This window comes from Limulus polyphemus, unplaced genomic scaffold (genome assembly GCF_000517525.1).
Source record: "Limulus polyphemus unplaced genomic scaffold, Limulus_polyphemus-2.1.2 Scaffold1531, whole genome shotgun sequence".
NCBI classification, from domain to species: Eukaryota; Metazoa; Arthropoda; class Merostomata; order Xiphosura; family Limulidae; genus Limulus; species Limulus polyphemus.
In genome coordinates this window covers 151597-173365 of record NW_013667141.1, presented here as the reverse complement: position 1 = coordinate 173365, position 21769 = coordinate 151597, and the positions used below count along the sequence as shown (strand labels likewise).

The 21769-nt window shown below is 33.5% G+C and overlaps 2 protein-coding genes across 8 annotated transcripts in view; one reads left to right on the top strand and one right to left on the bottom strand.

Moving 5' to 3' along the window:
• Positions 1-4352, bottom strand: part of LOC106463968 (AP-1 complex subunit gamma-1-like) — a 31810-nt gene extending 27458 nt beyond the window's left edge. The window contains exon 1 of the mRNA XM_022391604.1: positions 4321-4352. Coding sequence (XP_022247312.1) covers positions 4321-4352 — 32 coding nt within the window. The remainder of the gene's footprint in view (positions 1-4320) is intronic.
• On the top strand, positions 3815-21699 carry LOC106463965. Of its 7 annotated transcripts, none has more exons than XM_022391618.1 (5): positions 7146-7196; positions 10765-10972; positions 15876-17715; positions 17749-19789; positions 19917-21699. In XM_022391618.1, exons 3-5 carry the CDS (start codon positions 15905-15907, stop codon positions 19965-19967), a joined length of 3903 nt encoding a protein of 1300 aa, XP_022247326.1. In that variant the 5' UTR covers positions 7146-7196; positions 10765-10972; positions 15876-15904; the 3' UTR covers positions 19968-21699. The 7 variants fall into 7 exon arrangements, with proteins under 7 accessions (XP_022247322.1, XP_022247326.1, XP_013779522.1 ...); XM_022391616.1 differs by adding an exon at positions 12754-12816 and having other exon boundaries at positions 7150-7196; positions 15876-19789; XM_022391614.1 differs by lacking the exon at positions 7146-7196 and adding an exon at positions 3815-3991 and having other exon boundaries at positions 15876-19789.
• The last annotated feature ends 70 nt before the right edge of the window (positions 21700-21769 follow it).

The window sequence follows — 21769 nt, the reverse complement described above, 5'->3', positions numbered from 1 at the left end:
GACACAATTTAATTCTTCGTATTGTTAGCCGACACTGGGCAGCTGGTACATAATTGAATAAGTAGAGTTTTTTAAACATTTGTTGGCTAACAATACGAAGAATTAAATTGTGTCAGATTACTACAAGTTCTTCAAATACCTATAGAATGATAGGTTTCTTATTTTGTGAGTGTAAAACACGTAAATACACCAGTTTAATAAGATTGTAGTTTATGGCAAAAATTATTATAAAATAGGCACTCTCAATATGATACATCGTACAGTTCTTTTGGCTACTGTTAACTTTCCATAATTTTACCAACCATTTACCTGCTAAAATGTAAATTATGTTAGGACATATAAGGACAACAAAGGACCACTCAGTACTTCAAGGTTTTTCCCTCTAAACCCATCCCCTAGAAAAAGGGAAGTAAAATTTAAAATAATCGTTTATTTCTCTGGATATTATTAATCATCTTATTAAACTAACTATCCCCTGTTGGAGACAATAAAGCTGTCTTAATTGAACCTACTCTGTCTTTTCCAAATTTTAAACTTATGCTTTCTCATTGTATTGCCTTTCAATTAAAGAAAGAATATATAAAAATCTGAAGCCTTTATCCTATCCATCCTGCAGATATTCTTGTAAACTTCAATAAGATTACATCTTACACTTAAAAAATAATTTAAGGTCTTAATGCATCCCCATAAGACGACCTTTTCATTCCTGGAATTAAACTAGTTAGGCCTCCACTGAACCCTTTCAACCAAATTAATCTATCTTCTAAGATAAGGAAATCAAAACTATGTACACAATATTCCAAGTTAGGCCTAGTTAGTTTTCTATAAAGAGACAACTTCAACGCTTTCATATGCATCATTCAATAGCTCCTGAAAATAGATATGCCAACAAGTTTTTAAAATAGGATCACAAATAATAACGAAAATCTTGAGGGAGTTGTTTAAGGTTATTATGATATTAGGCTTAATAATAAATCATTAGGTTTAACTTACTGTTGTTTTGAAGTGATAGTGCTAAGCTACAAAATCATGTTACTAAATATTACATTAACATAAAGAATAATAATGTATGTTAGTTAAGTAAGGAGAATTTACCATAAGAGATGAAATTATTGTTAATATTATTTAAAAGCAGTTGAAAATTTAATACATTAGTAAATTACTTAAATTAGCATCTGTAACTAGAGATGTGATATACATAATAGCTACAGTAATAGTAATACTATCAGTATTCCTTAAGAGAGAACTTTAGTGTTAAATTAAAGCCACAAGCGCACGTTTACTCAAGTGATTAAAAACTTATTCAACAATCTCCCAATCTCTAGTAATCGATGCTTACCTATATAATGGGTACTAACCCCAAAAATATTTAAAACTGTAAGATATCATTTCAAAATATATCCCATAATACCTCAAATGAACAATACAGTAGAACATCCACATTAATGACACCCTTCTGACTGCATCCAAATGCCCTCTATAGCAAGGTGCCCTTAATATCAAAAATGAGCCATGCAAAGAAAGCAACAAATCACCACTTGTTTCATTAGACTGTTTACATGACACCATAATACGATACTCATGTATTGAACCAGACTATGATGTAATCATCAGTCGACTACAGCCCTCCACCAACAGAAAGGTGACACATCTTTTACGTGCATAATCCCCATGAGCACTACCATTTTAACAAAGGCAAAGTGGAAGCAGGAGAGAAGGGTGAGAGGTTGTGCAGAAGGGTGAGTAATTATCTAACATACATTTCCAGGTGAAGAAGTTTTAACTTTAGAAACATTTACTCAAGAGCTGTGCAACAGCTAGAATCCCACATTGAGAAGACAGTGGAGGAAGCCAGCACAGGTAAAGAAATTACTAAGGTATGCTTCTTTCTGAAAACATAGCATCAGAAAAAGGAAACCCCACTGAGGAACGGTCATTGGGTAGGGTACTACACCCATCTCAAGAAGGGAATACCTTTTGCATGAAGTGCCACACAGGCGAGTTGAATGTAAGATTGCTCAACCATCAACTGGCCCATATCTCGGAGGCAGTCGGTTGAACACAAGTGTGTAGGTGGCTAAGGCAATAAGTCTAGCCATTCTGAATTGGAGAAATACTTATGTAAGATACTTACCAGAATAATCATGTGTAGTAAGAAAATATCCCAGACTTGCATCTTGAGGAGAACAGAAGACTCATTCAGCTGGACTAATCACCGAGAAAGGTTTGGTTCAGTACGACACTTCCAGGAACACTTCCCACTAAGGGTGTATTCACTCCGTCTTACACCAGTGAAATTACAGTAGGGAACTATACAATAACTTCTTCAGCAACTTAGGCCTGACGAAACAAAGGTTCTCTCTTATTGCACTAAAAAGAATAGGAGGTAGGAACTTACGTGGGGAAGAACACTGGAAAGGTGCTCATATCTAATAGGAAACATCACATCGGATGATGTCCCACAGTGACAGACTGTGCAATGGGTTCCCAATAATACAGACAGCAAGTTCTAGCCAGGTGTAAGGGCAGGTACACACCTGGTGCTATCATGTTCTTTTTTATCTTTGTGAAGCAGGGCCAGGAAGAGAAACTATATATATAAACCACTAAAGCAGTATTGGAGAAAACGTCATCTCATTTTAGATACTCTCTCACTCAATACAAATTTTGGTAAAGAGAAATATTCCCCGAGAGACATCACCAGCCACTTGGTGGGTTCCTGGTCTCTGGTTGTATATACAATGATAAAGGCCTCCATTTCCTCTTTGCTACATTCTTAAGAGAATAGAACACAAGTTAAATATTTGGAAAAAAGCTAATCTCCACTTAAGATCTATTTATTTTTCTAACAGGGCTGTTTGACTTACAGAATGAGGCAGCACTTTACAGGACTTTAAAGATGAAACGATAATTTCCTGAAAAATAAAAGATGTGTTTAAATATTTACTTTTCTTAAGGATGGACACGCAAGGACCAAACAGTTCCTTAATGTCCACATGATACATTAATCCTACCTGAATTTATTAACATTTTAAACCCTGTGATCATAACTTGTAAGTGTTCTACAAGCTGTTCTTACATCAAATGTAGATGCTTGATGTTAGAACAACTTGTAAATGTGTTGTTATACTTGTAAGTGTTCTACAAGTTGTTCTAACATCAAACATCTACATGTTGTTATACTTGTAAGTGTTCTACAAGTTGTTCTAACATCAAACATCTACATGTTGTTATACTTGTAAGTGTGCTACAAGTGCAAAATGACATGTATTGGTCAACATTTAATCATAATCTCATTATAATGTCATTACTGGATAAGTCACCTGAAGATATAAATCATTACCATTCAGCTTCATTCCGAATATACTGAGACAAATGGGAAAATAATAGCTTGGATCACACATTTAACAAAGATGGAACCCCCTCCACAGTTAACCTATCTTTTCATAGTTCTGGATAAATCAGTGAAGCTATTGAAACAGTACTTTGCTAGTGGTTGAAAAGCAAACAGAAATTTATTGCCTATGTTAAATACAAGTAAAGAAAGAGGTAAGAAACTGCTAGATATACCTCACAGTTTTGGTCTCTCCATCTACGAAAGGATATTAAATTATTGGGAAGGGTCCAGAGGAGGTCTAATTATGATGATTCCAGGTATGGAAGAGTAGTCTTTAAGGGATAGGTTCAGAACACTTAACCTAGGATAAGGCTTCTGATTTCTTTGTGCTATATTCTGAAAACAACAGAATGAGAGAACACATTATCTTTAAAAATGTGATTGGCTCCATTTAAAACAGATTTATTTTTCTAGCAGGGTAATCAACTTATGGAATGAGTTGCCATCAGCAGTAGTGGAGGCCAGCATTTAAGAGGGTTATTGGTGATTTCCCGAGAAATAAGGAGGGGGAGGCATGATTGAATCCATAAATTCTGATGAAAAATTTCAGGAGGACGTAAGTTTAAGATATGGAAAACTCGTACACAACTTCAGGTAAGGTAGTTTGTGTTACTTTTCTAACAGGCTAGTCAATCTACAAAATGTTTGTCTTCAGTTTTAGCAAACGCTGCAACATCGGAGGAGCTTAATAGAACATTGAATTAGTATTTTAGATATCAGAATTGGACATAAGAAAAGATGTTGCTTTGTATAGCCTGGAGTAGGTTGTTAAAAAAAAAGTGAATAACCTAAATAGGCTAAATGGTTTCCTGAAAATAAAATGTGACATACTAAAAGAACTGAGAAGCAGAAAATATACCAGTCGAGAGCACTTTGTAGTAACACTGCCAAAAGTCCTTTGTTTTTTACTGCATTCAACGTACTTTCTGGTAATCTTCATTTCAACTCGCAACATCTAATACGAGACAAACACTAATTCATGCCGCCATCTTGCAACTGATGTATTCCTAAATAATGATTAAATGGACTGTATATGTCTGCTTTTGTCTTAAAGCTCCACCATGACCATGTTATGTACTGTTGCTGTGGTAACAAACAACAACATACAAGTGTTCAGTTGAGTACATTAACTTTATATTAAAACCTTTAGATGTTTATTAATAGAAGTATTAAATGTATTTACTCTTTTGAACTTTTTTGTTGGTGTTGTTTTCATTTATTACGTGCCAAACCATTTTAAGGCATCAAATATACAATAGAAAATACCTCCTTGGCAATAATGTTCACCATTCAACCATCCATATTAAATTCATAATAGTAGTCTAAATACAAGTAGCAGTAAATAATGTTTTGTTTTTAGTTTAGCTACTTTAACACAGCCTTTCTAGGAACAGTAATTCACGTTTGGAATTTTAAAAATAATAATTTTGTGTATAATACTGTCGATTTAGAAAAAAAATGATACTCAGTAAAAATGAATAAAAAAACACCCAAGTCTCAACTAACACAAGTTTTAAAGTTTAATTATAAAATTAAAACTTAAACTTACAACATCTCCTCACTCTCGATCTCATATTTCCTAAGTTTCACACTTTCAAGCCGACAGACTAATATTTACTCAATTATAAGAACTGTAGTATTCAAATTAAATTTTACCACTTATCATCATGGCAGAAAATCAGAGACACCACCTTAGGTCCAGTAAAAAAAATTAATATCTTCTTCTACAACAGACAGATGTTCAAGATCATATACTGTACAGTAGGCTGTACGCCTACCGCTTACACTCCCAAATTATACTGGGCTCGGACGTAAGGTGACATATTCGTTCGCCTACAAATCGACGAACCAAGGTGTAAAGTATTTAAAAAAATTATATGAAGAACTTCTATAAGTGACAAATGGGAGATTATTTTATATACTTTTTTAATAAACAGGTATGAATTAAAATTAAATTTGTTATTTCAGTGGGTTATTTGTAATATATCTTAATAAGCTTACCGTGAAAATAGTGCCCCTTGAAGATCCATAACGCCATCTCGTGATCAAACTTACATTAAGACTGCAGATGTCACTACAATTTTTGAAAGTTGCTTAAACCAAAAAAACATTTTGATTCATCATAAAAACAATTTCTTAAGCGTACTTAGTTTTGTTTGTTTTTTAATGTACGGTAATGAGAAATTTGTCAATTTTGTGGAAACCATTGTAATTTTGTTGTATCTACAAATAATTTTTTTTCATGATAAATCAGTAAGTATTTATTTCATAAAATAATACTTTTTTTTTCAAAACTTTTGGGGTCGCATCACCCTTCACCAGTGATAGAAACCTTTCGTGATGTTTTTATCGTTGGTTGGACATATAATTAATTTATTGAAGAAAGTAGCATTTTCAGAAACAATGCAAACAACGACTATTTATTCTTATAAAGCAGAAGAAAAAATATGGTCTAGCAAGAAAATCGAATAGCTCAGTTGTTGTTGCTCCCGGTGGCACAGCGGCATGTCTGCGGACTTACAATGTTAGAAACCTGGTTTCCATACCGTAGTGGGCAGATCACAGATATTTTGCTTTTATGGTATTTGTTTTGTTTTGTGATATTATTCTCCTCAAATGAACCTACTTCTTCTGATCATCTAACAAATATCAGTTAATTTATGCCTTTTTTCCTCTCCTACCTATCAGAAATTTTAGGGTTCCAAGTTAAAAGTTCTCAAAATATTTTTGATTGAAATTAAACGGTTCGTGATGTTCTGAAAGTTTCGATTTTGCCAAAGCATGTGCCCCCCCCCCCCAATTAGCACGGCGATAGAATCCGGGTTTCGATACCCGTGGTGGGCAGAGCACGGAGAGGCTATTGTGTAGCTTTGTGCTTAACTTCAAACAAACAAACAAAAAATATGTGTTTTAATATTGCAATAACAGATTTCTCAATGACATCCTTCTCTTTCAGATGTTATAATTATAGATCTCGTCTGCCTATCCCTTCTCCCTGTGGCTTAGCGGTAAATCTCAAGGCTTATAACGCTAAACACCGGTTTTCGATACCCGTGATGAGTACAGCACCAATAGTCCATTGAGTAGTTTTTTTTGCTTAAGTAAAAAAAAAAACAACAAAAAAACGATAGCTCTCTTCTTCATTTTTGGAAACTAATTGCAGGTGTTTTGTGATTTATTGAGTATCTGGTTCTGTATGATCAAGATGAAAAATACTATAAAAAAGCTAGCAATACTGTAAAAATTATCTTTCGAATGTGGTTTCAAGCAATCAGAACGCCACATTACATTGTATTTTGTTTTATTGTAAATTGCTAAGTAATATGTTAAGGATATGTAGGAGTATAGGGCTATCGGTGATACATAAAAACAAATCGCGCTTTGCTGCCGTTGTCATGAAAAGGGTTTGTTTTACATATATTGATGGTGATCTTGGTCAAAACTTGTTGCTAACAGTTTACTTATTTCAATGTTCTAAAAAAGTTAACATTGTTTTAGTATACAGGATCCAGCACTTAACAATTAGGAGAATTTGTTAGGGGCCGTCATCCTTGTTCCCATAGTAACAACATGTTTAGGGGTCACCATGAGGAACATTATGGGGGATAGAAAGAAGGTATCTGTACGTGATTTGATTGGTTTCTTGATGTTAACTAGACATGTGATTGAATTCTGGGTGCTGATTCGCTGACGCTCTTTGCAGAAAGAAATTTCTATAAAGCAGACTACTAATCACGTGATTTTTCAGCGCCATCTTGGCGTAGCGCTTGCATATACTACGTATGTACTGTTACCGCCGGTAAGAACTGGTAGTCATCTTGTTTGTGAATATTCCATTACCTTTTTTTGGAATAATTTCATTTAAGATAATCAAAGATTACATTAGCCTTAAGAACAGGTGACGTTTTTCGCTTATTATCAATCTTCAAATATCGCGCTTAATTCAAAAGTATTATTCTCGCGTTTCTTCGTCATATGTTTTTTGTACGATTTAGTGTTGCATACAATATCCCTCTTGTTTTGTTAGGATTTTAGGCTTAAGTCGTAGCAGTGCACATCTATTGACTACAGTGAATGCTTGAGGAAAGTTGTGATTTATATTATTTTAGCTTACCTATGATATTTGTTTTCTTTTATTCATAATTTTTTTTTATTAATGAAGCGGGTCTGATTGTTGTTTACGGTTTCTTTCAATTTTTTTTTTTTAGTATTAGGACTATGGCCCAGTAATCAGGTACAGGTGATACTGTGAATGTGGTATTTTCAAAATAAATTAATGATAACATTAACACCGTTCATCACAATTATTTAGTATTACCAATTTATTTGAGTCTAATAAAAAATATAATTACTGCAATCGCTGTTTCAGTGGAAGAAATGCCTGGTTTATTAAGATAAAATATGAATTTAAATAGATTTGTAAGTATTGTGCTGTTTTAAAATTTGGAAATAAAAGGTGATAATTTCACAAACCCAAGTATTTGGACACTTGTTTATAAATTTAAGTCTTGGAGGTTTTGTGCTTTGGCCTTTATTTATGCACAGTTAGTGTCAACACAGCTTGTTAATTTTTGGATTCATTGAAAGGATAAATGTGAAAAAGATGGCTTGATTTTGAAGCCACGAATGTGTGCATATCAACTCTTGAATTTGGAAATATATTACTTTTCTTAAATGAATAACAGTTATTACTTATCAGATTTTTAAACTAACTATTCAAGCTAGTTTAATAAATATTTGTAGTAGTTGTAAATAGAACTGCTACTCCAAGAAAACCATTTATGACTGATATGTTTTCTGAATTATGAAGTATTTTGATGTCATGTGACTCAACACGTTAACCAGTATGACTGATTTAGACTGTGAATGAGAAATTTGTGCTAATATACTGACAAAATATTGACTTTTTAATGTTAATTGCTAAGATCAGTTCTGACTTCCATATGATGATATGAACTTTGACCTTTTTATATTCACTAGGTAATCTGTTTGCACACTTCTTTTTTATACTCTAAACATATTGAGTTTATTTTAGTTTTTTTTATGATTCTGAATTGAAAGTACTCAAAAATACTGGTATTAGGTATTGACTTACGATATTAGACCCAGACAGTGAAAAAACAGTTTTTTATTAAATGTTGTTGTTTTTTCTAGGGTTAAAGTTTGTTTGTTGACAAGTATTCTCTTGTCAGCACTCTGCATAATGAAATTTTAAAAAAATTTGTAAGGAAATAACTTATGAATTCTTTTAAACAAATTTTACTGTCATGTCTTACAGTTTTGATATTGTAGATTTTCAATGATAACTCTTACCTTTCTTTTCTAAAGAGGAATTAAGTTTAGACATCATGAACATTTCCCTGTGGGATAACCTTTCCATCCCAGGAATAATCTAAGTAGAATTCCTCTAACCTTTCCATCCCAGGAATAATCTAAGTAGAATTCCTCTAACCTTTCCATCCCAGGAATAATCTAAGTAGAATTCCTCTAACCTTTCCATCCCAGGAATAATCTAAGTAGAATTCCTCTAACCTTTCCATCCCAGGAATAATCTAAGTAGAATTCCTATAACCTTTCCATCCCAGGAATAATCTAAGTAGAATTCCTACTAACCTTTCCATCCCAGGAATAATCTAAGTAGAATTCCTCTAACCTTTCCATCCCAGGAATAATCTAAGTAGAATTACTATAACCTTTCCATCCCAGGAATAATCTATGTAGAGATTGTATTTAGTATTGTTCAATAGTACGGCCATGCACTCGCCACTCGATAGATCTTAACCCTAACATTCGTGGATCAACTTCTTTCCTAAAAATATATCTATTATGAGTTAATTTTTTAATATAATGATTAATATAAATAGATATATGATACAGCATGACTTAAGCTACTATAGAAATATAATAAAAGTCACATACATCCCATGCAGTTTTTTCCAGAAGCAAATTTTCTAAGGCTTATAAAAAAATGAATTAGGCTTAGCACTTTGAACTGAAAGAGTCTGATTTTTATATTGCATTTAAATTAGTTGTTTTAAGTTCAATAATTTAGCATAATTTTATATTTAGTTCATAATAAAAATATGATTCAGTATTTAGAATGATAAACTTGTGTGATTTGTACGTAATACTACTAGTACCAGAACCACATAAGAATTTTATTTTTCCTTCTTACTATCTGTACTTCATAGTAAGACCCACACTTCTGTTGTTGTTGCTTTAGAATTAAAACAGTCTAAGTGATATATATAAAGGTTATTCTGATATTTTGCAAATGGTTTAAAACTAAGTTTATAAGTGACAACAATAAAACCCATATGCTGGTTGTGAAACAGACTAAACACATTTGTCTCAATAACTACAGGGAAGCTATGACTTTCTCACAGTTGGGGTTTCAATACACTGATAAGCTTAAGTTTCAAATTCCAACATAAATCTTGCCTATAATGAGAGGAATGTGACCAAGACTAATCTTTTAAGTGCTGTAAAGTAATTGTCTTTGTAATTTATGGTGTCTGTATCGTTTGGTAATCTCTTCTAGCAGGATGTATCATGTAACTAGGGTCAGGTGGTGTTATTCAAACCACCTGTACTGTAAACTATTACATACATTCACTAGTGTTGGAAATTAGTTTTGTATGTATAGTGAAACAACATACACGGACATACGTTGAAATACATTTGTTTGGAAGTTCAAAGAAATGGTATTCTAGTACCAAAAAGCTTTCTTACTATCATATCTACAGTAATGTTCAAATGTGCCTGTACTGGACTGAACGAGAGTGACCACCAACAGGCATGATAGTTTACGGCAAATGTACGAATTATCTGTGAACTTCAATTACATCGATTAGTGTCATGTAAAATAATTTATAAATCAAAATTACAATGAGATCCATTGTTATGAAAATAATCAACTGATCTAAATTAGTATTTTTTTATTATTCTGACTATTCAGTGATCAAAATATTGTAATTATGATTTTTAATTAAACTTTGTTCAACTTAAATTATTAGTGTCATGAGACTTGTAAGTATTATCGACCAATCTAGGTGAGAGTTTCCAGCTATTATTGTGAATTAATCGAATTGCTCAAGTTATCGAAATATTGCAATCGTGTTACTTGTTAAGCGCAAAGCTACTCGACAGGGTTATGTGTGCTCTGCCCACTGCGGGTATCGAAACCAGGATTTTACCCAATGTTTAATGTTATAAATTGTTTGTTAGTCATCTCGTGAGAATAATTGATTAGTGAGCTTGATGATAAGTCAATTAGAAAATTTCACTAATCACCCATCTGTAATCATAATTAATGTGACAGAATAACTACAGTAAGCCTAAATTATAACCAAATATTACTTCTACAGAAACAGAAGAACGGGCAACAAAATAAGAAATACCTTGAAAATTTGATGATCAGGCTATCAGATTATTTCTTATCGCATGCTTTCAAGTTTTGTTAAAGTGAAACCTTTGACATCAACATTGAGCTGCGTGAAGGCTTCAGTCTCGGAGACAAAAGAACCTGTAACCAAAGCAGTTGTGCCTTTACCCAATCAAGTTGTAAATTCAGAGGTTAGTCCTTAATTGTTCAGTGTAATTGTTTACTTCCAAACTAGTGATTTCAAAGTGTTTGATATTGTTTAGGCCTAGTATATTGTAAGATATAACAATAGATGTTCATGTGTAATTAATTACTTAAATGTGTGTATGAATTTATCTAGAATTTGTCTTTTTTTAATACCGAGTTGAACATGCAAAATGCTGATGGTTTGGGATTATGGCCCTTAACTCCATAAAATCTGGGTTTTCACTTTTAGCATAAGTAGTTTTTTTAAACCATTCTTGAGAGAAACTTGGAAAAGTGACAATCTCAAATTTACAGTAACAAGTAACGTGTCTAGTCACGCTAATGTATATTAATTTTCTTTAATATATTATAATTTTCCCATAGTTTTCCATCTAGTTGTCAAATGTCTGGACTCTGAGGAGTGACTAGGGTTAACGGAATGCGTAAATTATAATAATAATACAAATTTTAAAAAGTTTTTTCATATGTAATCTCATTCTGCTTCTCTTTGATTCGCATCACGTGTGTCAATCTTGTATTCTAATATTTGTTTGAAGAATGGAGGATTGTTTGGCTCATTACCAAGATTTTACACGTTTCAGCAAATTACACTGACCCAAAATGTTTTTTTGCCTTAAGTTTTTTGGAGCGTATCAAGTTCTGTGCTTGCTTACATTTTAGCTCCTTTTATTGCATTGTTGTACGACAGATTTTAAAAACTACAGCACATATTTAAATGGTGCTTTAAATAAAATGTTATGATGTTTCTGCTTCGTTGTCCTACTGCCTTTTTTCAAGTTGTGCTTTGAATAAAATTTGACTTTTTTAGGTACATTTTTTTATCACATATTTGATTTGTTATACTGTTTTCAGATATTGATATTTGACTCGGTAAACATAACATTATAGATAACAAGGAACCTGCCCCTGAGATAATGAAAAATTTAAACCCACCCTTTATTTTTTTTAGGAAATCCTCGATTTCCCCCTCTTACAATTTTGGTAAAATGGTGACCTGTACTGCAAGTCATTCCATAAACTAGTCACCCTGTAGAAAATAAAATTGTCTTAACTTCAGATTAATCTAATTTTTACAGATCTGAAACTTGTCTTCTCTTCATGCTATATCGAGAAAACGGCACAAAGAAATCAAAGAATGCTTTCATACTGAACCCCCTGATAATCTGTTTGTTGTTGGAAGATTGTTTAGTTAATCTCTGTCTGCTATTTTTAATAAAATTAGCAGAATTTGTAAAGTTATTTTCTGAGTAGTGTATCAGCCAGTTGTGATGATTGTACCAACAAGTCTCCTGTTGAGTAACAATTTACTAAGCTTCCTTTCGCCAATAGCAATGAAGATATGGAAAGCTGTTACCTCTATTACAACTAGTCCTTTGTATCTCATACATTAAACTTTTGGCTAACATTTTACACTCAGAAATCCTATCTTGTCAAAGTATTAATCTTTTCTCAACTTTGAAATTAATTTTTTTCCACAATAAAAAATGTGATAGATTATCTTGGGTTGCTTACAGAAAAATTACAACTTTGGATAAGAGTGTTTTCCAGTAAGATAGGGACAGTTTGAAGGAGAATAAAAAAATATTAAAATGGTGGCTCTTGTACGATTTTCAAGCCAATGAAAAAATGAATGTTTTTTTTTAAGGACAAAATCATGGTCAACATTTAATTTTGAAATGAAATCTGAGAAATGAGAGAATTTTTTTGTTTTATTCAGTTGTCTTATGGTGGTGTTCTTGTACATTCATGTGATTAACTTTCTCAGCAAAACGACCCCCAGAACATTCAACATCCTGACCGTGGCCTCTCCTACCCAGTGAATATATAGGTATTGAGTAACTTGGTATTCCTCAAAGATTATACGTTGATCAGAAAGCATGTTCCGCACGTTTTTAATTATCAGTAAAGGTATCCTAAATATTTTTTTTTTGTATGAAACAAATGCATCAAAGAGTTATTAAGCATTATAGATTATGAAGTTAACTGAACAGTTTTTTTTATTAAATGGGTTTTAAAAATTAACTTTCTAAAAATTCCTTCACTGCATCAAATCTGTGTGATACTTCACATTACATCTAAACACTATTCACTTATCTTTTTGTTATTTTACGTTCATACCGACATATGTTTTAAAAACAATTTTTTTATAAATAATTTCAATATATCTTGCAAGTAAAAAATGTACGAGTAGACCAAACTTTAAAAGGTTATCCTCTTCAACTCTGTCTCCATTAAAATGATAAAACAGATTAAATAATTTTTTTTTACAGCACAAGAACTAAAAAAATATTTAATTGTAGTTCAGATCGATGCAGAGCTTGTAATTGCACAACGTTGCTCGGTTGCTTCTCTGTTTTAATGGATGGGTGCATAATAGGCTATCTGAGCTCTGTCTGTCATTGTGAATCGAACTCTGATACCCGAAGTTTCTCAATAATAAGGAATGTTGTACTTTTACAACAACAGTAAACAGATCGTGGATTACAGATCTGTAACTCTTCACCTAGTATTACTGCGATAATTATTACATTAGAGATTATATTTTGGTTTGAAGTATTTTTTTTACATTCGATAATATACACGCACAAATGTTGGTTCAATTGTTTAAGAACTAAGTTATTACTTTTCTACTTTTAAATATAAACCATTAATTAAGTCTTGTCCTTGAACATTTGGTTTATATAATCTAGGAAACGTTTGTCCTTCAATGTAACACAGTCTTGTCCTTCAACATTTGGTTTATATAATCTAGGAAACGTTTGTCCTTCAATGTAACACAGTCTTGTCCTTGAACTACAGTCATAATTTTACTAGTGTTTGATGTTTTTGAATATTACTTACAATTAGAAATGTTTTTGTTATGGTCTTGTTTTTATTTGATGGTTTCATTATATTTATGTTCTCGTAACTTATATTTTGTTTTATATGTATTTATTTATAATTGATGACAGTTGAAAATCCAGAAGAAACTAGCTTGTTAAAGGATTTTTTCTACTTGATTTGTTAATATGGTTTGAAGTCATATATTTGAAATATATAGACCAACTTTACATTATTTATCATAAATGATGAAACTTCAAAAGTCTTAGTTCTTATCAACAAAATGTTCAATTGATACACATTATATATCTCGTCTGTCCAACAACTAATAGAATCTTTTGAAAAATTAATTTTTTTTTTTACATATCAAGTAATAATAAGCAGTCATGGGAAAAAGTCTTTTATAATTGTAATATGTTATTGGTAAAAATGACCATGTGAACCACTGGTTGACCTTAATTAGACATTGGTCACTTAATGATTTTAACCCACCAGCAACCAGTTATAATCATCTAGATTGATACTTTACTGCCCTCTTATGGTGAGTATCATTAATACAACAGGATTTAGGAAAACCTTAACATTACTGTGTATTCACAATGGCTTCCCCTGACACTTTCCTGTGGGCCCCCCAGTTTGTAAACCCCTGATGCAAGTTGTGATTGGTCCAAGTTTTTATAATGTTTCGTATTTTACGTTATGATTTTAAATACTTTCGATATGGAAGGAAACTGTAATAGTAACTTGTTGATAAAAAAGAAATTGATCTAAACATTATTTTATCTTAAGATATTTCAATGAAATTATACTTATTTAAAAGATAAATTACCATTGTTGTTAAGTTTTTGTAATATAATTTTTTATCTGAAAAACATGATAAATTTTGTGAATGTTTGTTAGAAATGTGTGTTCAGACACTAATATCACAAAACAGTTTTTATAGTGTTTTGATATCATTAAGGTATACCATCATTACTCCTCCCTTTTATCAATTAGAAACTAATATCTTTAGAACATTTTCACAATTAGAACCAAGCCACAGTCTTTCGTGGTCGAGTTTGTTGTTATTTAAGAAAAAAACCTAGTTTGCTTAATTCTCTCATCCCGAGAGAGCCACATATTGTACCAGGTTGAATAACTTTATTTTTTGCCTATTACAATATTTGATGTTAAAAACTTTGTAAAATCACCCACTTATGTGTAAAATTTATGGGGAGCACCGGCAGTAATTAACGGGATTAATTACGATGTTGACGGAGTTTTTATTTTTTTTTATGTATCATTTCTTATAAAGGACCCTGCACCCAACAATGTCGTTAACCCACAAATAAATTGTATGGAAAAATGTGCTTAGCTTGTTCACTGTTATTTGTTCTGGATAGACTTCTCCAGTGCTAGATTAAGAACCAGACATAGTTTAATGGTGGGACAAAATTCCAATCTCTCATGATATTCTCTGAAGAGGAATATGTATGTGACGAGTGGAAAAGCAAATGGGGTTCATATGGACACCACCCATAATTGTAGAGTTATAAAATACAATTTGGCATCTTTCGACCATTGTAAGATACAAGAAAGAGAACTGATGAATCATAATTGGTGATCTGATTATATATATATATTTCTAGTCTTAAGTTCCATTCTCAGACAGCTGAATATCTACACAAACAAAATAAGCTGATGATCGAGGGATAGGGGATTGAACATTCTGTTTATGGCTTTTTAATTTATTTTTTCAGAATACAGTATTTATGAAAGCATTTAAATCATCTTTAGGAAGACCATAGTGATGACCTAAGTTAAAAAAAAAATGTTTCATTTTAGGTATTTTACTAGACAGGAAAATCTGAGAGAAAGAAAAGCTTGTTACTGTATAATTTCACAAACTGGACCTGCTTAGTTATCAAGACACTTGGAGAATGGAGCCTTCACTTGTATTGCATAGTAGTAATGAAACTATTATCACATCGTTTTACTGATAAAACAAAGTATTAGTAATAAAGTCAGTGATAAATAAGACACTGCTGTTTTAATGCAACTCTGATGTGGTTGTGGGTTTATTTTCAGGTTGAAAGGATGAAGTGGGTTTTTTAGATATGGACAATCAGCAGAAAGATGAAAATATTTCACAACTTTATCTTGGTTTTCATCCTGATGACTGGTGGCATATAAAAGATGATGAAAGTAAAAAATCCATGGATTTCAGTGATTCGAAAAAAAGAGACGGTGTTCTCAAACACCTAAACCCTGTTAGTTCACCTGTTAATGGTTTTGATAATAGTCAATTACGTGGTAATACTTATTGTTCAGATGAACTAGAAGGTTCTGATAAGGGTACAGAAAACAGCTTTGTTAACAAGAATAATCCAAATACTTCATGTGATAGTGTAGAAAGCTTACAGTTAAAGAATGTAGAATTGTTACAACAAGAGGATCCACATAAACAGTCAATGGCAAATGTAGAATCGACTGATAAAAAAAGCACGGATGCTATGTTTCGTACCTCTGAACCAAATGAAGATAAAGCCTGTGATAAAGATGTGTGTAATTCTTCCAGTAATGGACAGAAGAAAAGCTGTCAATCTGAACAAGATCAGAACCACGATCTTAATTCAGCAGAAAGTGATTGCACGGTAAAAGAGTATCGGGACGGGTCACGAGAAGAGTTGTCTGTTAAGGAACAGAGCTATAACAATGAAAATTCCTCACACTCTGATCCTGTTAATATTTCAAGGGCACATCTAGAAAAAGGCCTTGTTAAGATTGAGTATCATACAGTAGAAACTAAAGGATTGAATCAAAATACCGATAGTTTAAGTTGTGTAGAAACTGGAGAGAAAATTAGTAGACAAAAAGATGATATTCCTTGTCTGGAGGTGAAAGTCAAAAGTGACCAGGGGAAAGAAAGGTCCGGGAATTTTAATATAGGCACAAAAATACCGTCAGATACAGAAAACAATGTCCCTGAGTCTGAAGAAATAAAATGTGAAAGTGGAAAACCAAACAGAAATGATGGTAACACTAGTTTACCAGATTGTGTTGGTCCAACTGATAAAAACGTAGAAGATTGCCACGAAGTAAAACCTGGAAAGGAGAAATCTAATAATCGGTGTAAAGATAGCTGTGGTGTTAGAGAATCAAAAGATTTAGATGTAGCAAAACAAGTTGAAGAAAATGACGATCATACACCCGAGACACCATCCCTGCAAAATTCTAGTCAGTTCGTTAGCCATGTATCACACAGATCAAACAAAACTTGTGGTTCCGATGTTAGTGCATGTAATTTGAGTAATGTAACAGAAGTAACTTGTTCTTCTACACAGAAGCTAAAAACAGATGACACCTTACCTCATATACCAGAGCTTATGAAATCGGGACTTCTGAAAGACCTCACTATATCTGTAATACCTTCAGAAAAAAATAAAGAGCCTCTAAAATCAACACCAGTAAAACTTCTAGAGGAGAAGCTTAAGGAGAAACCTCAGGAGAATCCACTGCCCCCATTCTTGGAAACTATTTGTGGAAACATAGTTACAGATGAGATGGTGGAAAATATCCTCAAAGTAGCTAAATTTCCTGATTTTTTTAAAGGTGAGGTGACTATTGGTAAGTTTATTCCTGTAAAATTTCCAGACAATTACAACTTTAGGTTACATGAAGATGAAACGTTACTAGAATGTCCATCGATGGTGACTCCTTTACTGTTGAAGAAGAAGGACAAGTTTCCTCTTAAATATGGTGGCGGTAATGAGAAGGTAGAAGATGAAACTGTAAGAAATAAAAAGGATACAAAGACTGAAACTGGCAAAGTGATTGAAAGTTCCAAAAATTTATTAAAGTTTTCCATGGGAAGTGAAAAATTTGAGAAAATGGAGGAAGGCTTTAAGAACAAAGGTAAAGAATCTATAAAAACTACAGTTGGTACTGATCGGAGAGAAAATAAAACTGGGGAAATGAAAGAAGATTTGGAGAAAGCACAGAAAATCTCTGTTAATGCTGAAGAAGGTAAAAAAAATGATGCCAAAAAATTGCCTATTACATCATTGGCTGATGACGAAAACAGAAAGGTCATAACTGAGATTAATGAAAAGGATTCCAAGAAAACAAAAGAGTCAAGTAATGCATCTCTACAAAACAACAGTAAAGTACAGGAAGATAGAAAAGAGTTCCTCACCAATACTGCCATTGGATATCTCACTGCAATAGGTTTGAGTAGAGTCCAAGAGTGGCATCATAAAGATCTGATGAGATCCAAAGAGCGGCACATGCGAAGAGCAGGAAAAACAAAACAGTTAGAAAATGAAGTAGCTATCATTAAAGCTGCTTACTTGCAAGCTAAGAAGGCTAATGAAGCATTTGTCTTTAAAAGCCACAAATGTGGTTTTTGTAACTTTAAGTCAGAATCGATCATTGTGATGGATGGTCATGATTTGGTACCTTACGTGACCCCGCGAAGGGAATTTGGATGTCATTTATGTGAATTCTATACCAGGGACCCCAAAGCAATTCTTTTCCACATGGAAGCCGAACATAGGAAAATGGGTCGGCTACCGGTTCCTTCACAATTCCATGAATGCCCATTTTGTCCGTTTGACACGAATCATAAGCAGAAGTTAAACAGTCACATAAATAGATGTCAAAAATTTTTTATTTTGGGTAAAAATCAAAGCACGGAACTTGATATGCCAGCACAAACAGTTAAACCTATTACAATAATGGACATCAAGGCTTACATGTATGAAAGGCAACTTATGGAGCTTGCGGCAGCAACAAGACGACCAGGACATCCACCGGGGTCAAGAGGAGGCCACAGGACTCAGATTAATGTTCCTAGACCTCGAGCTAATGTTTCCAGACCTTTTATTCCTTCAGACATGTTACCGTATAACCGACCACTTTACCAACATCTAGCAGATAGTGTAACTCTTCAGTCGAGAATGCCGATGAGCTCGTATCCCAGATCTACTAACGTTGTTGCAATAAACCAGATTCCTCAGTCTGCCAGGTCTTCATTGTTTAGACAAGTTCCTCACGCTGTTCCCACGAATCATATTTATCACGTAGTAGGCAGCGGTAATGCAGTTCCAGTATTTAACTCCAGTGGCCAAGCTTCTAGTTGCAGGTCAGTTTCCCAGATGTCAAATGTATCAGAACCAGCTCCCCAGCCAGTGGCACTCTTCACAAATGTAGCCGTTTCTACCGGTGGTACCTCAGCGTCTGCTGTCAACAAAAAAAGTTTACTAAAAGCTGAATTGTCACCGCCACCAAAACTTCAAGGTCCCTTTCTACCCAACAGTGGCAAATCTGCACCAGGAGAAACAATACTTCCCAGTAACAGTTTTGTGATCTGTGAAATCTGTGACGGCTATATCAAAGATCAAGAACAACTACGAAATCACATGCAGATGATACACAAAGTGAAAATCCATCCAAAAATGCTTCAGAACAGACCTCCTCTTAACTGCCAGAAGTGCCAGTGGAGGTTCTTTACGGACCAAGGGCTGGAAAGACACTTGCTGGGTTCTCATGGATTGGTGACGTCTAATATGCAGGAGTTGGCCCAGAGAAGCCAGGATGGAGGACGGTGTACTATCTGTGGACGAGTGTACGTGTGTAAACTGGTTGCTCACATGAATCAAGTGCATAAAATAATGCTGAAACCTGCACATCTGTCATACAAATGCACAGTTTGCACGGCAACATTTAATTTGTATAAGCTTTTTGAAAATCACGTTTATGTAGTGCACAGTGGTTCGGTGAAGAGACGTGCTGAGGATGGTTCCAGTAACCAGCCTTCCAAGAAACGTGCCGGAGACAGGAGTACAAAGACGGTAACTTCAAAAGCCAATCCACGACTGAAGTCAAAGAAGGCAACACCGTCCGTCAGGATGGGAGCGGGAAACGGCAAATCAAAAGTTTCAGCAGCATCGGGAGAGGCCCCAAACGGAAAGGAGCGGAAGTGTGGAGACTGTGGAATAGAGGTTGGTGACATTTTTAATCACATTAAAGAGAAACACATCAAAAATTGTTCAATTCAGGCCTGCCGAATAGAGCAGTGCCAGAAATGTCTGGGTTCCTTTGATGGACTAGGTATTCTTCATACTTCAGACATCGGGCTGTCGGAGGAGTCCCCGAAGAAGGAAGGTGCCCACGGAGTGACGAAGGGAACAGGTGAAAGCACAGACTCCGTGTGAGATCGTGTGGTCACTGTAAGTGATTTCGGGAGTGAGGAGCAGACTGGGACATTGATAAGTGCAACAGAATGTGTTCTAAATTGGCCTCCGATCTGACGAAACCTCACTTCAAACATTGTCAGGTATTGCTAGGTATATTTGTCTGTAGTTTAAATGACCAACCAAATATACATGTTCAGGTTCCATATTTAGTTATTTTTCTTGAAATAGATTGTTTTCTATCTTAAGTATATTCGTTCTTAATAATAAACTAATTTCCTGTTATGTTGTAGCATGTGCCTTTGGGACTTTATCCAGAGCAAGATGTTCATTTGAATATTATCAAAGCATATTGTGACAAAATGTTTTAGGCTTAGGTTACGTCATGTAAATAAACACAAGATAGAAATGCCCATACTTTCTGTATTCACTTCTCAGCCGTTTTGGTTTTGTTTGTATTTCTTAACGTGTGTACAGTCCGCATGGTTAGTGATCATTATCCTTCTTTGATACAAGACACTGAACATTAAATAAGTTGTAAACTGCTTAGATCAATACAAGAAAAGAAGTTCGGTCATGGCATCAAGCGTGCTTTCGATGTATGTTCTTCAGAAAAACGACAACAGTTGTGTGCTTGTCCAAGTTAAGATGCTAAAAAAAAACAACAGGAAATACAAACAGCAAAAATATTTAGTTTCTAGTCTCTAGGTTTGAGTTTATGTTGGAGGATACAGTTAACCTGATGAATTGAAGTATGTGATATCATACTATAAAAAAAATATTACTTTTCTGTAAGTTGAGCTTGATACACAGTGTTGTTATTTATTTAGATACAGTTGACGGAAATGGTTTTATATTACTATAGCTTTTCTTTCTTTTTCTAATACGATAGTTTTCATGGGTTGAAGGAATGTATTTTAAGAACATTTTATTTTTTAAACAGTCCTGTTAAAATGTGAACTATTGTACAGATATTTCTGTTGTATTACTTGTATCCTAAGTTTCTTTGCATGATACTTTTCACTATATTGGAAGGGTAGAGGATTGTCGCTTAGCACTTTGAATCTTGAAATATAAGACTAATAATAACTTCACAACAAATCGTTACGAGTAAAACTGAGAGATTTCTTGAATATCCTAATTCTTTTTTTGAGATAGACACTGTTAACAATATAATTGGAACCGTACGTATATTTCATAAAAGAATTAATATAATAAAATGGATTATTTTCAGTTAACAGTTTTAACTCTGGTTAAAGGACGTTCACTTGAGTCAGAGGTGAAACTAGATAGTTCTTAAATTTATGTATTCGAGAATAAGCCAAAACAGTCTTAGAAAACCATTTCATGAGTTGTGTGTTTTTGAGAAAAATTAACCCTTTTCATTTACAGCATTCTGTTAGTAGTCTTTTTTTATCTTTTGTAAAAAAATTCAATTTTCCTGTGTAAAACATATTGAGAAGACTTGAATTTCATTTAAAAATATATAATAATAGACAATACCTAGATGACAAATTCATATTGATATTAATCTATTTAATGTTACTGTAAATATTGTCAAGTTAAATTAAAAGTAACTTAGATGAACATTTGTGACAACGGAAGTGATAAGCATATTTTCTAACCATACCTACAAAGTAGGATTTAGAATGTATTAACTAGTGTGATAAATAAAGAGACCTGTTCAACCAAGAAAGCAACAGTAATTGTAAAGGTGACACAACGATATGACGTTCAATAAGAAACTTGTCCCTAACAAACCGTGCTTGAAGGTCCAACCACGAGTTC

Excerpts from the sequence above, each read along its gene's own strand:
- LOC106463965 (XM_022391614.1), top strand. The coding sequence starts at position 15,905 with ATGGACAATCAGCAGAAAGATGAAAATATTTCACAACTTTATCTTGGT. Across the intron at positions 19,790-19,916 it reads GTGGAGACTGTGGAATAGAG|ACATCGGGCTGTCGGAGGAG; the intron begins GTTGGTGACATT and ends TTCATACTTCAG.